Raw genomic sequence first — 15,399 nt, 5'->3', positions numbered from 1 at the left:
TATTCATGGGAGGAAAAGAAATCTGGAAGTGAAACCATGCTCTATTCCATAATTCAAGCCCCACTGTATAGCCTGTTTAGTCTATATACAAATAAAAAATACACTAGAGTGTAGTTTCAGAACTATGTACACACTGAAATTGCACCTTGCCTTCCATGGGGGCACATCCCATAGGCAGACATAACACATGACAGGGAGGATTCTGTCATCTCTCCACCTGGCTGAACACAGGGATGACGGGACAGGGGGAAATGGCAACAAGCTCCTGCCCAGCACAGCAGGCAGGTCTCCTGTGTGATTATCTCACTGTCTTAGCGGCCCTGGGATAACAGATGTGAGGCTCTGCAAGTGGAACCAAACAACAGCAAGGATGGTGGTTCACTTGGCTGGAGGTTAATTCAGACTACTCCCGGCATCAAAATTGCTTCCACATAGAGAAAAGGATGGGTCATGGTCATGGGAGACTCGCTTCTGAAGGGAAGAGAAGACCCAATATGTGATTAGACTCACTTCTTGGGATTGTCTGCTACCTCCTCAGTAGGAGGTAAAGATGTGAAAAGAAAACTCTACTCTGATACAGCTCTCAGTTCATTATCCATTACTGATTTTTCAGTTCGGCAGCAATGAAGTCCCAAGAAGAAGTCTGTGGGCAATCAAGAGACATCAAGGCCTTGGCATAACTGATTAAGGGATCAGGAGAAAAAGTAGGGCTCTCCTCTGCCCTTCCAGTTGCAAGGACTGATGAGGGAAGAGCCGGCAGATTAAGAATAGACTCTGAGACTGGTGTCATTGACAGAACTTTTGGGGTTTTAACCACTGGCTGGTTTATAGAACACCAAGCCTAGACAGACAGGTTACACCTGTCTGTCATAAAGGGAGGAAAGTATCTTTGCAGAGGAGTTATCAGGTCTTTAAACTAGATTTGAAAGGCAAAAGGAACGTTATGCAGCTGCCTGTGTTTAAGGTATGGTGTGCTAGTGAGGTTCTTTGGTCTGACATTCCAGTGGAGGCAGGGGATGGAGATGCATGAGACGGTGAAGACACAAAGGTTACTGATGTGTTAGAAATGAAAGAAGTGCCTGAAAATGATCAGTAGGAATTACAGCTTCTTCCCACAAAAAGGGGGCAGGATCAGTAACTCAATATAAGGGCATCTGTGGCAATGCACACAGAATGGGTAACAAAACAGGAGGAGCTGGAAGTAACTGCACTGCAGGACAGCTGTGACACAGTTAACCATCACATGGTGAGATGACTCACACAAGGGGAGGGCTGCAGTGGATATCTGGAGATGCCTCTGAAGGCATGCACAAGGAAGGATAGATGGTGGGATATGCCTTGTATGCTAGAGATTGTTTTGATTGTCTAGAGCTTGACAGTGGTGATGAAAGGGTTGTGTGTTTATGGGTAGAAATCGGAGAAAATGCCACGAAAGCAGATGTCAGGATGGGAGTTTGTTATAGACCATCCAAGCAAGATGAAGAAGCAGATGCAATATTCTATGAGCAGATGAGAGAAGGCTCATGATCACGGGCCCTTGTTCTTGCACACGACTGACTTACCAGATAGCTGCTGGAAATATGACACTGCAGTGAGGAAACAATCAAAGAGGTTCCTGAAGTACATGGAAGATAATTTCCAGGCAGAGTTGGTGAGGGACCCAGCTAGGGAAGGTGCCCCACTGGGCCTGTTTTTATGAACAAAGAAGACTTGTGGGTGACGTGATGGTTGGAGGTTTTATTTGGCAGAGTGATCACAAAACAGGCAGTTTTCAATTCTCAGAGAAGTAGGAAGAGGGGTCTGCAAATTGGCTACCTTGGACTTTCAGAGGGAGATTTTGGCCTTGGGAGGCAGTCCTGAAGAACAAAGGGGTACAGGAATGCTGGACATTCTGCAAGAAGGACATCTTAAAGGCTCAGGAGCAGTTTGTAACCATGTGCTAAAAGACAAGCCAGCATGGAACACAGCCACCCTGGCTCAGGGTGAAAAATGGCTATGAAGGGAGAAAATTAGAAAGGCCGAATCTCAGCTAGAAATTAATCTGGCTACTGCTGAAAAAGACAACAAGAAATCTTTTTATAAACATATTAGCAACAAAAGGAAGGCTAAATATGATCTCCATCCTTCATCGGCTGGAGGGGAAAACACAGTCACAAAGATTAAGAAAAAGGCTAAGTTACTTAATGCCGTCTTTGCTTCAGTCTGTAATATCCAGACCTGTTCTCTGTGTACCCGGTCCCCAGAGCCAGAAGACAGAGAGAGCGATCAAAACAAGGCCCCCAAAATTCAAGGACAAAGGTAATGATGAGCTACACAACTTAGACCCACACAAGTCTATGAGGTCAGACAGGATCTACCAAGGGTTCTGAGGGAGAGGGTGGAAGTGTTCACTGAGCCACTTTTCATCACCTATCAGCAGTCCCAGGGGGATCTCCCAGCTGAGTGGAAGCTAGAAAATGTGACACCCCCCCACAAGAAAAGCCACAAGAAGCATGTGGGGAGCTAAAGACCCATCAGTCTGACTTTGGTGTAAGAAAACTTACAGAGCAGATCCTCTTCAGTGCCATTACATGGCACGTACAGGATAATCAGGCAACAGGACCCAGCCAGCACGAGTTTATGAAAGGCAGGTCCTACTTAACCAACCCAATCTCCTATGACAAGATGACCCACTTAGTGGATGAAGGAAAAGCTATGGTTGTTGTCTACCTGGACTTCAGACAAGCCATCTGTCAACACTGTTTTTCACAACACTCTCCTGGAAAATCTAGCTGCTCCTTGCCAGGATGGGTGCACAGTTCACCCTGGCTGATGGCCAGGTCCAGAGTGGTGGTGAATGGAGTTACACATAACTGGAAGCTGATCACACATGGTGTTCCCTGGGGCCTGTGCTATTTAATGTCTTTATCCATAAGCTGGACAAGGGAACCAAATGCATCCTCTCAGGAAGTTTGCAGATGATACCAAGCTGGGAGGGAGTGTTGGTCTGCTGGAGGGTAAAAAGGTTTTACAGAAGGATCTTTACAAGCTGGAGCAATGGGTTGAGGCTAATTTTGTCATTCAATGAGACCAAGTGCCAGATCCTGCCTTTGGGTCACAACAGCTACAGGCTTGGGAAAGAATGGCCAGTGGAAAAGGACCTGAGGGTGTTGGTCATCAGCCAGCTGGATATGGGCCAGCATAAGTCACCAAGAAGGCCAATCCTGGCCTGTATCAGCAACAGTGTGGCCAGCAGGACCAGGGCAGTGCTTGTCCCCCTGCACTCAGCACAGGTGAGGCCACACCTCAAATCCTGCGTCCAGTTCTGGATCCCTCAATACAATAAGGACACTGAGGTGTCTGGAGCACGTCCAGAGAAGGGCAGTGGAGCTGGTGATGGGTATGGAGCACAAGTTTGATGAGGAGTGACTGAGAGAACTGGCTCAGAGGCTCAGTGCTCTTTTTGCTCTCTACAACTACCTTAAAAGAGGCTGTAGCAAGCTGGGCGTCATTCTCTTCTTCCAGGGAACAAGTGACAGGATGACAGGTAATGGCCTCAAGTTTCTAGAGGGGATGTTTAGGCTGGATACCAGGAAAAAATTTCTTCACTGAAAAAATTGTCAAGCACTGTAACAAACGGTCCAGGGAAGTGGCTGAGTCACCATCCCTGGAGGTATTTAAAACACACGGAAGTGTGACCCTTGGGAGCATGATTTAGGGATGCACTTGACCACGTATGCTAATGGTTGAACTTGATGACCTTAAAGGTCTTTTCAACTCAAGTGACTTTATGACTGTCTAAAATTTTAAATTTAATTTCAACATCCAGAGATCTAAAATATAATTACTATGCCAATGGCTTTATTTATTTATTCTAAAAACTCCAATCCCTAGCATCCTGAACCACACAAAGGATACTGTAAAATTTGGGGAACAGGAATGAAATCTGACCAAGTCAGGTTTGATAAAGTGGGTGTAAATTAAGTACCATCCATAAAACACTCTCAAGCCGAAAGAGCACTAAGTGCTACATATTGATTACCATTTGTCCTGTACTATAGGTATCAAATGAACCAATCTGATGGAATCATCTGATGGCCTCATTATTTATTATGCACTTTCAACCTAAAGTACAATAGAGTAGCCTAATGGCATAGCTTGAAATTACTTAGATCCAGACCCTGTGACTCACTCATATGTTAATGTAATCGTAAAGTTAATGCAAATAAATCCAGACTTCCCACCAGATTCATAGTCCCCTTAAAGGATGTTTTTTTTTAATGGGAACTAAACAAGAAAATGGAGATATTGTGGGACCTCTGTGAGTCCACCATGACCTCAACTGCCACGGCCAAGGCAGAGGCTATACTCCAAAATACAGATGGCATGTACTTCAGCAAATGTTCTTGTATTTCTCCTCAGATATCCGACATTTCATTATTCACGCCTTAAAAATATTAAGGTTAATAAAAAGGTAAAATCTGTGCTTTCTCTGAAAGAAGTACCACCTTTTCAGGCTACAAGTGCAGTATGTGCATGGTGTGCACACACTATACTCCAGGGAAAGCCTACCTCTCCTATGATTTGCAAACCTCATGCACTGCATTTTTTCTTGATTCCTAAAAACTCAGGGGCAAGTACCCACATACTAGCATCCATAGAGGGGCATACACATCTGCTGTCTTCAGGAAACACACCTGTTTATGTATTTTGCAATCTAGTCCAATCACGAGGGTCAGACTACCTGGTCTCGGAAGGTCCCTTCCCACCCAAACCATCGCGTGACAGACCATACTCAGACAAGCACCAGCACAGCCATTTATCACCACACATCAAGAAGCACTGTGAACCCAATCCAGTACTAGCTACCTGTTTTAGACAGTTTGCCGGTACTTCTGTTGCTTGATGAGCTATCTCCTCTTGTCAGGACGGTTATCCCACCAAAACTGGCTGTCTTTGTTATGGCTGGCTTCAAATTTCGATTTGAGCTGTCTGAGTCTGTGCTGCTCCATGGCCTCTGGTGGTCTGTCCACTTCAGTTCGTTCTCTGTACTGCTCTGTCGACTGCCAGATGTCTTCCCAATGCTGTCCCTGTTGCCCCTACAGATATCATGAAACAAAGAGTCATACACAAATAAAACCATGTCAAGGCAAAGTCAATCTTCAGGTACCCTGTAGCAACCCAAATAAAGAAAAGGAGATACTCTGCCTTTACAAAAGCAGGTCTGAAATGGGATTTAAGCCCCATACTTATCTGCCTTCAGCATGTAAAACAGCTATGCCCTCATTACATGCACGGAACATACTACCATCCCCTTCTGGATATCTCCTCAGAGCACTTTACCAGATGGGGCCGACACAGCACTATTATGCAGCACTGATGCAGCATTTCTGCACCCATTGAGTGTTCTCTTCCCTCAGCAAGCCCCTCACCACTTCTCACTTTGCTGTCCATCCACTGTGATGTTGTTGTCATCAACTTCACCTCCACTCTACCTTTGTCTTCATATCCTTATTTCTACAGCAGCTCGCTCCCAGTCATTATCAGCTTTGTGAGCCCATCCTAAGCCTTGCCTAAACATGTGTCCTCTCAGCGTGACCCCAATCTCTTCACTGTTAATGCTTCCCTTAGAGACCCACAAGTCAGTTTACTCGGTTTCCACTCTGCACAGAATAATAATGAAATTTCCTGGGTAGAGGCTGCCTGTCCTTAAACAGTTGCAGAGCACCCAGTGTACTGTGAGTAATAACACAGTAAATCCTGTCATCAGAATTTGGCTTATTTATGGTAAACTACTTGCACTGTACTGCCAAAATGACAGAACCAAAATGCCTACCACGGCTTAGTGCACCATAACTGTTATCCCAAGTGGTGCTCGTAACACTGTATTTGGAAGGATTTTAAAAGACATTTTCCACTCCTGTCATATATTACAGCATAATAGCTTGCAGGCTCAAAACTCTTTCTACAGATCAAAAGGATGGGATTGTATCTATTTAATATTTTTTTTGGTCCCCTTTTTCCTTGTGGACTTGGTTCCTGCTTTGTATTTGGAGAACCTGCTGAGCTGTGTCACTTGGGATATGAAAGAGGCAGTGTGTCAAAGATGGGATCAGGCTGTTGCATTCCTCATCTGTAACAGAGTCCCTCTCAGATGTGATCAGCAGTATAAACCTGTTGACCTTTTCTAGACCCACACAGGGGGAAAGCATGAAGGGAAACAGCACAGAAGCAACAACACAAAAAAAGAAAAAAGATTTTAAAAATAAATCATCCTTTAAGATTTAATCAGAAAGAAAAAAACCCAAAGTATATTATTTACAGACTCGTTTGTACTCTTGTGCTTAGAAATTAACAATTCTCTTCTATTTATATGCTAGAGAAAAAGAGGGAGAGAAGCCGAATGCTATTGTATCCCCATTATCTGTGGCTTTGGGTTACAAAAAATTTCTTTTAGCTCCCCAGACTCAGACGTTAGCCTTTAAGAGTGTCTGTGTAGACACCTCCTAAGTTCTGCATGCCAAATCCAAGACTCTCAGGTCATCAAGGCTAACCCAAAGCAAGGAGAAAACTTTTTTTTGCCTGCTGCCTGTGGTCATGTGCCGCAGAAGCAGATGCTCCAGCACTGCTCCTTATCTGGTGCAATCTCTCCATCTCCTCTGTGGCTGCTGTGATGACATGCAGACTCAGCAACCACACATCAAATTTTCTCCTCACACATCCATTTCTCCCCACAGTGAAAAATTATGTAATATAAATGATATAGGTTTGAAGTGACATATGCAAACCCCAATGCACACAGACATCTAGTGAATCTCTGCCTTGCTGTCCATGGGCCTTAACAGATGAAGGGCATACTTCTGAAAGCATCCATTCTTCTGCCTCCTCTGCTTAAGACTTGTGGCAGTTGACTGACTCTTAAAAGAGACTGGTTGATGTGAACTGAACGTGTGAGCGCTCGTGGTGGGGGAAGACAACCTTTCTAAAACTCTCAGAAGAACACTGTCATGACCAGATTCAGACTTCCACTGATTCAGTGTGTCAATTGGTAGAACTGTTCTCCACAAAAACAGGACTGAATTTTAATGATTTCCTGTTGGCCTGGGATGCTCTTTGGGATATGGAATGCATCTGAATGTGTGGAAGGAATTGGAGTTGAGAAGATAAAGTTAAGAGAAAAAAGTTTCAAAACACAGATACTTCAGATAAGGGAGCTTCAATCAGTTTTGCCTCAATGTACTTTTACTTTAGCTTTTAACAAACCAACAAAAGGAAAAAAGGTCAGTCTGGGCGCTAGTCTATGAAACGTGCCTGTCATATATGCTCCAGGAAAAATGGAGCTTCTCCTGTCTCTCCCAAACAGTCACAGTCTGAGCAGCCAGGCAGCTGAAAATCTCATGTGGTTCCTGAGGCAGTGACCCAAAGAAAAGGGTCCTCTTGTTACCTCTTCATTCAGAGAACATGGGAAGAGTGGGGTAGAACTCTGTTCTCCATGCTCCTTTCCAACCAGCAAACTGATATACCCACACCTGTCAAGGTGTGCCTCGGCAAGGACACAGACAGAATCACAAGTGGGATACACTGGGAAATAAATATTAAATAAAATTCATACAAACCTGAAGAGCTGTCTTTTCTTATGCATATCATTGCATATGCTACTGTCTTCCAACAGCCTACTGAAAAATGAAAAGAAAAATTATGCTAAAAAACATGGTAGTTCAAATTTATCTGATCTGTAAAGTTTTATTTGATTTCTAGGTACATTTTTCAATTTGTTCTAGATTCAGTTTAAAGAACCGAGGCTAAAAATGCCCCCTCCTCCTTCTCCCATAGCTGCACACAGTCAACTGAACATAAGAAACATCATCCTAAATTGAGGGCCAATTTAGCATTTCCTGTTACCGAGAAAGGTAATTCTCAGAAGCTAAGGAACCATTCCATCCAAAGGAAAATTCATAAAAATATCACCTAATAAGAACATTAAAAATGCAAGTCAGCAAAATACTGCATATGTAATTTTAAGTACTTGCTAAGTCGCTAGGAAGTCTTTGCAGCTCAGAGAAAGGCTCAGATCCTCTGACAAAAAAGAACGGCAAAGCACTTAAACACACACCTAACTTTCAACACAGCCAATCAACAGGACTGCTCATGTGCACGGAGCTAAGTACAAGTTTAAGTGCTTCACCTGATCAAAGGCTGTAGGGCATGCAGCATGAAAAAGCAATGTTCCGCAGAATGCAGCTGAAGTCTCCCTCAGGACAGCAACAGTCAAGGCAGGACAATTCCCAACCTGACCTTTTAGTGGTCTCCACTTGCGTATGCATCCTCACACTGGGCTGGTTAGTCAGCTCCCGGGTTCAAGGACAGCAAGCCATGTGTAAATACCAGAACTGACCACATTCTTCAGCACACAGGTGTGGGATTGAATGCATAGACCAGGGGAGGCTGGGCTATGGAGTTTGTGGTTCATCCCACAGAGGTACTGACCCTACCCTTGGCAGTGCAGCCTCTGAGTGCTTTCCATGCTGACTTGGAAGTATGAACAACTGTGTCATCTTTGTTGCCCAAATCTCCCCTGAGAGGGAAAAACAGGTTTATGGGAGCATCTGTTTCTGGCTTTATGGGTTCCTCTGTTGGAATTTTGATTTATTTTGATAAAACATATCTCCATAGTCACAACACAGAAGTAGCAGCTGAGCAAATACCCCTGGCCCTCAGAATATGAGGTGGTTAGATGACAGTGGCCATGATCTCCTGAGGGCCTTCCCTCATTCCACTTACAGAAGCGTCCATTAGAAAAGCTGGTTTGTACCATTACTGTGGAGTCATTTTCTATGGGAACAGCTTCACCCATAAATGCATCTGACAGATGTAAGGATGGACAAAGAACAAAATACTATGAGAGAGAGCCTCTACTTATTCAAGGGTGGGGGTGGTAAACAGTTTTTAAACCTGTGGAGAACACACTTGGGTCAGCACTGCTCAAACACTCACCAATTAAATTCCCCACTTTTGGTTAAAATCCTTATCTGCCATAAAGGTGCACAATTTTTAAGATTTTCAACACAGTTAAGCTACTTTATGGCTGCTATGGAGCCAACACTTCATATTCAACATTTCAAACACACTTTACTCTTCCCTTTTGGTTTGAGTGGACAACAAAAACAACATTCACAAGAACTATCATGCAGTAATGCAAAGTAACAGTGAGCTCAAACATCATCAACTCATTACTACACTGCAGCAATAAAACAGGAACTTGTGTGGAACTTGTGAGCCTTCACAAGCAACAAGCGATGTCAATGCTGCTGCTCAGTCCCACAGGAGAGCAGGTTAAACAACAGACACCCAAGCCTGGTGTTTCATAAATACTGTCATCCAGCCACTGCTAGAGTGCTTTTTAAAGATCAATAAGTTAAATAGTAAAGGCACTCCAGAGACAGAATGGTCATTTGAAATAAAAGCTTAGGTGCCCCCCCCACCCTCTCTCCCACAATCTGCTTTTTAAACTGAAATGCAAAAGCCTCAGGAAAGCAGCAGTAATACTTTATCTGATCAGATACCATACTGCAAGGCAAGCTCTATTACCCCCTCTTAAAGCACAAAACCACTGCAGATAACACAGACTGCAAATTTGCTCAACAGTCTTCACATTAGGATAAATAACTATCGAACTACAGATAGACAAAAAAAAAAATTAAGAGAAACAGCTAAGTTTAGCACACACACACAAAATAAAGCTCTTTTTTACCTGTTTTCCACAAAAAGGTTTTCCTGGGAGCAAACTGACTGAAAAATAAAAAAGGCATTGTATCAGACGTTCTAGATATGCTCTGCTGTTCCAATTTCTTCCTTGATTTTAGAATTACTTCCCCTGCTCAGGCTTAAGGGGATTTCAATTCATGCATCATTTGCATTTGCGGAAGACAAGAGGGGAAAAAGGGTCAAGAACAAGGTCAGGCCAGTAAAATAAATTCCATGCATTACAACACATTGCCAATAAGGTGTCTCAGTTTGGGAACAAACTGAAACTTCTCAGTTAAGAGATCTGAAGAAGGCACTATGTGCAAAATACTGGCAATCTGAAGGGAAAAAATGTTTTTCCTGCATAATATAAGGTTCCACTGGTCTGGCCTATCACCTCAAAATAAAACTGCAGGATGGCACAGAACTGTAGGTAGGAAGGACAAACAGAAGGAAAGCATGCAGAATTTACAAAGTTCCTCAAATGGAGAGAAGATACTGCAGTACTTAGAAATAGTGTGTGACTTCACATTTTACGGTTGCAGAGGGAACACTGAGATATAAAATGATAATAACCTTCTTAATGATATTAACAACAACCATAGCAAGAAGGCTCTCTGCCGGAGGACTTTGATCCCAAAAAACGTGAAGGGCTCAGAAGAAATAAATCCTATGGGCAAGTGTATATCTCTTTCAGAATTATTTAATTTTTTATGCAGAGAAATGAAGCTGTGCTCAATTTCCCATTAATAATTCTCCCTCTTTGATTTTTTCATTTCCCTCCTATTTCATGTTCACTACACAAAAAGCCTCATAGCTGTCACTGGATTATATCTCGATGAGGTACAGAAGAAAGAACAGTCAGCACTTGCACTGAATTTAAACAAAAGGCAGGTAAAGGAAGGAGGACAGCAGAGATCATGGCCATTAGTTCTGTAACAACAGGACTCAGCCCAAAGAACCATAAAATGCCATCATTAACTGTGTCAAATTTTAACAGTATGGAATAGGCACAGATTTTGGATGTTTCTGTTATGTAAAGGATGAGCTAATGACCCACTGTTAGTCTCAGCTAACACCAGAAGTAACACCCTGCTCATTCTTAATGCTCCAGCTGATGCCTAGAGAAAGTTTTCCCTTGACACCCCAGCTAGTGCTGCCCCATCAATCTACAAAAGGAAGAAATTTAGCCCTGAGATGGCACTACAATTTTGCATTAGAGTTTACTTCACCCACTCAGAATCCACACTAGGGAACATGTGACAGTTCTGTGGGCTTCCCAAGTGAGCTCCCCCCTGCACTCCTGCTAAATTTGCAAGGCACTGGGCTGCATCAGGGGCAATATGTTTCTCCTTAGCACGAAGCCTCAGGACATGAGAAACAAGTTCTCCATTGCCAGGAACCAAATTCTCACCAGCTATAGCAGACCTAGGGTTTCGCCTCAGGCTAAGAGAAGATACAAATGGTTCCACCTAAAACCAGTGGGATCCCTTGTACAACTACAACACTGTGGAGAATTCTCTCATTTTATGTACCTTACTCAGGTACCAGGTTTCACTAACAAATGTGCAGAATTCAGCATAATCTAACTATGCTGAAGCAAAAAGCCCCAGAAAAGCATACTGAGATCACCCCACAACCTCAGCTGTGGGGTCATCGTCTCGAGCTTCTGTGCATTGGACATCTGGACATCTGTGCATTGACTCTGTGCAGTCACATTCCGAAGCACAGGATTACAGCTATTCTTACAGAAAAACCTTTGCTCAGACCAGAGTACTGGACTGTGTACCCACAAAGTTACAAAAGCAAAGGGGTCTGTAATGAACTTGTCTGTATTTATTTTATTTTATTAAAGTTTTTAAAGAGACTGAGGCATAAAGCAGAATAATTATCTGGGATTTATATTTTATCAAGCAAGCAGAAAGTCTGCTTCCTTCTCAGTGTCTTGATGGGAACCACTATCAAGTGTATTACAGACTTTAAACAGAGTCCATAGTAATTCAATTTTTCTTCTTGGTTGATGATGTTGGCACAGCGCCGCACTGTGCCAACACATTTCCAATCTCTGGAAATGATTCTTCAGTAAAGGTGTGAGGCTGAGAGGCAGAGAAGACAGGCACTTTCTTATTATTTTATTCGCACTGTTAAAAATCCAGTGGCTAAGCAGCTCTGGACAGAAATTTACTACTACAAGGTCAGGACTCATGTTCCTGATGTATAGCATCAACAGTGCTCAATTTAAAGCACCAGGAAAGCTTAAATACCCAGCACAGATGTTGTCAAAACACTTGACTCTTGTTTACCCTTTTAACAGACTGGCAACAAACCTATCAGATAAAAAAACTATGTAAGATTACCTACAAGTTAGTGTCCTTGGAGATCTCTGCGTGCAAGATTTCCATGAGGATGCTCTGTATGACTAGTTGTTATTTATGAAATGAGTATTTCACTTCTCCAATTTCCAAGAACCTTTTAAAGTCTCAACTGGAAAATGTGCATCAGTTCTGCCAATGCACTAGACATACTGGGAGTTGCTGCTCATGTTTTTAATTACATTAGCAAACACAGATAACCATTAACATGCAGCAATATCCTGCAATGGATACCATCAGGTAATAATTTTCATGTCAGTTAACAAGAAGTGATAGATCTCAGGCTTCCAACTAATGCTTTAACAAGCACTTCATCCTCAGCCACAAAGAAAGTCTCTGGACACCAGTACAGGAGTTTTAGTACCTACAGCTTTATGGTGGACAGAACGAGGTGTGCCTTTGATTTGTTTTTATTAATTTTAAGCTGTCTTCTTCCTGACCTTTTCACATTAGAGGGACAGAACAGGCTGAAGCCATGTCTACAGGTATTTCTTTTGTTCCACTCTTTAATCAGAGACTGATAAAGATTCTCTGAGTTTTCTTAACTAGAGGAATTGTGACCAACTGTACCTAAAGGATCTGGTTCTTTAGAAAACACTCCTTGGTGAAAAATAGCCACTACAGTTGACAACAGAAAATAAAGAGCATAGTATATTTCCTTTAATAAGTTCCATGTGCACCATGGGAAATTCTAGCATTTGTGTAAGTAAGAAAACATCTACATTTTTCAGTGAATACAGAATGATTCCCAGAGAATGCATTTATGAACACTGAATGGTCCTAGCATGACTCTGGCCCATGAGGTTATATATTGCACTAACCTTGAAAAATGAAATTTCCCCTATGTAATTAGATTGCTAGTCTTTACAGGCAATTTTCTGCATGCTTCAAAGTCAAACATCATGTATTATTTATGCACGCATTTGGGATTCTCTACATACAGGGAAATATTCCTGTATGTTGTTCTTTGTCCTTCTTGGACAATAACTCTTCAGCTTCTCAAGCACAACTAAAGCAGTTCAAACAAGGAACTTCTCTGCAAGACCCAGACAGTGCAGATCCTCTGCTCCAGTGTACTTGGCTGTAAAATTCACAAATTGTTTTAAAACTAAGTTTTCAATAAAATAAGTTTTGCAATTAAAAAAAAAACCTCTTGAAAACAGTTTTGAGGATAACAGAGCTCAGCCTCCACTTTTTTCACTTTTTTTAGCAGCCTGAAAAATTTGAGGTGCACTTTGCAGTTCTTATTTCAGTGAGCTGGTATGATCATGTTTATTAGCTATTTATTTCTTCACCAATCCTTTTATTAAAATATCAAACATGCTTCTCAATCTTGCTGAGACTGGAGTCATTAAAACTTCCAGCTCTCCTTGTTGAAATTTGTAATAGCCAACACAGCAGATGGAAAACTTGCAAGAAAGTATCATTTAAACTGACTAATACTAATCATCACAGTGATGGCATTACTCATGAACATACTTATTTTGTTAAAACCTTCCCACTTGGAAATGAAGAGATCTGGTGCAACTAGAGTTCTACAAGATCAAAGGAAGAACAGGCAAGCTTTATACTGTTATGTGGGGTCCAGGTTAAGACATTGTTCACAGCACTCAAAACATGCATGGAATTTTTTGACCCTGCAACCAGACTGCCTTTTCCTTATAAATTTCATTTAAAGTTCTGACTCTTGGGCTGTTATCTAAAGAGTTTTGGGTGTCTCAAACATCTTTAGAGGGGGGGTGCTGCTGGATGCAACAAGTTAGGGCAGTACTCTTGACCTTCATGGCTGCACTTTGAAGACCTCCCATGCAAGTTCTCTTCATGCAGGCTCTAACTAGAAGTGATGTACCTGTGATCCATTTGCTAAGATTCACAAGCAAGGCATTGATAAAGGCTTGACTACAGCAGTGTAAACAGTACAGAGGTAATAAAAATACCACATGATTAATCCATCTTTGCCTCTCTGCATCTGTAATTTGCAGAGTAACAAGGCTTAGGTACCTACCTCACACAAACCTGGGGAGAACTGGATTAATTAATGACTGCAGAGGGCCTTAAAACTTCACAGTCTTACATGCTGTGACTATCTATAACAGGAAGCCATTTCTCTCTTTCCTAAAATTGAAAAAATACATTGTCCACCACCACAACCACTGGCACCAACCTAAAAACACCTTGTATCTGGCAAGGGTTGCTCCACTCAAAAAAGCTCAGATACACATAGATTGCCTTTGACATTAAAAATACAGCTTGCTGAAATTCACTGCACTATGATGCTCACTAACACCTGCAATAGCAGAGAGAGAGAGAGCAAAGGAGTGGATATGAGAGAGAGAGGGAGAGAGATCTAACATTCCTGATCTTTAAAAATGCTCCCTCCCAATTCCATTTAAAATGTCTGCCAAAAAGCACACTTTTACTTAGGTCCTGCCACTTGAAAATGCCAACCCAATGAACCACAACAGCCTCCTGCTGTGGGCAATTCAAATGCTCTCCACTTGCCTGTTTTAGAACTCAAATATCTAAAGGTAACAGCAGCAATAGACTATAGAGCCACTTTCAGCACACTTTTCCAGCCACCTCTGTTTCCCAGCCTGGCATTTCTAGTTGCAGCTTGTGATAGAAACTGGACTATTTTGGAAATAACTTTCCATTTGGTAATTTTTAGCATTTTGCCTCATCTAAATTCTGCATCAAAACCCAAAGATTTTTTGGTTTTGCACAAGGTCTTTTGTAATGTGTCAAAACCTCTTATATTTCATATAAGAAACTTGTTGCAAAGTGGCTTTTGCAGCTCTTGAACAACTTGGCAATTCCACCATGCATAGCCTGGGACAATATTTATATCAGGTTAACATGCTGAAAGAAGAACAGAAACTGAAGGGCCTCTGCTTTTACTGGAACCATCTCAGCCAGGAAAAAGTGAGGCTAAAAACATTTAGATGTAGCTAGCTATTTACTAAGAAGCAAGTGAGACAACACACACCGTAAAACTGTACAGTGTATTCTGCCAAAAAAATGCAACTTGGACATGTGCAATTCCTAATAGTACTATTAGCTCTGCAATATATGAACAGTTTTAATTTAAAAGGACACTGCCCAATATGATTTTCAAAAATATTTTTAATTGGATTTATTCCCATATTCCTCCTAAATGGCAGAACTCCCACTGAGATATGAAATAAAACACTAAAATCTGATGTTTTCCTTTTTTTTCTTTTGATTACCTCATCATTACAGTATTATAGCAAATTGTGATTTTCTTCTTTTATTTTTTCAGGAACATCAGGTATTGCTCACAGAT

The 15,399-nt window shown here is 41.9% G+C and overlaps 1 protein-coding gene across 11 annotated transcripts in view; it reads right to left on the bottom strand.

The window, feature by feature from the left end:
• The window catches only part of ARPP21 (cAMP regulated phosphoprotein 21), a 232,613-nt gene that overhangs the window by 59,001 nt on the left and 158,213 nt on the right, over positions 1 to 15,399 (bottom strand). For 8 of the 11 annotated variants that reach the window (XM_084220076.1, XM_084220074.1, XM_084220071.1 and 5 more), the window contains 3 exons: positions 9,731 to 9,768; positions 7,596 to 7,655; positions 4,846 to 5,078 (listed from right to left, as the gene is read on the bottom strand). In XM_084220076.1, the coding sequence (XP_084076202.1) occupies positions 4,846 to 5,078; positions 7,596 to 7,655; positions 9,731 to 9,768 (331 nt within the window). The remainder of the gene's footprint in view (positions 1 to 4,845; positions 5,079 to 7,595; positions 7,656 to 9,730; positions 9,769 to 15,399) is intronic. The other 3 variants (XM_084220080.1, XM_084220072.1, XM_084220073.1) reach the window with 2 other exon arrangements.

The sequence above is a fragment of the Fringilla coelebs genome (assembly GCF_963513975.1).
Source record: "Fringilla coelebs genome assembly, chromosome: 1".
Taxonomy (NCBI): Eukaryota; Metazoa; Chordata; class Aves; order Passeriformes; family Fringillidae; genus Fringilla; species Fringilla coelebs.
This window is presented reverse-complemented; position numbering and strand designations above follow the sequence as displayed.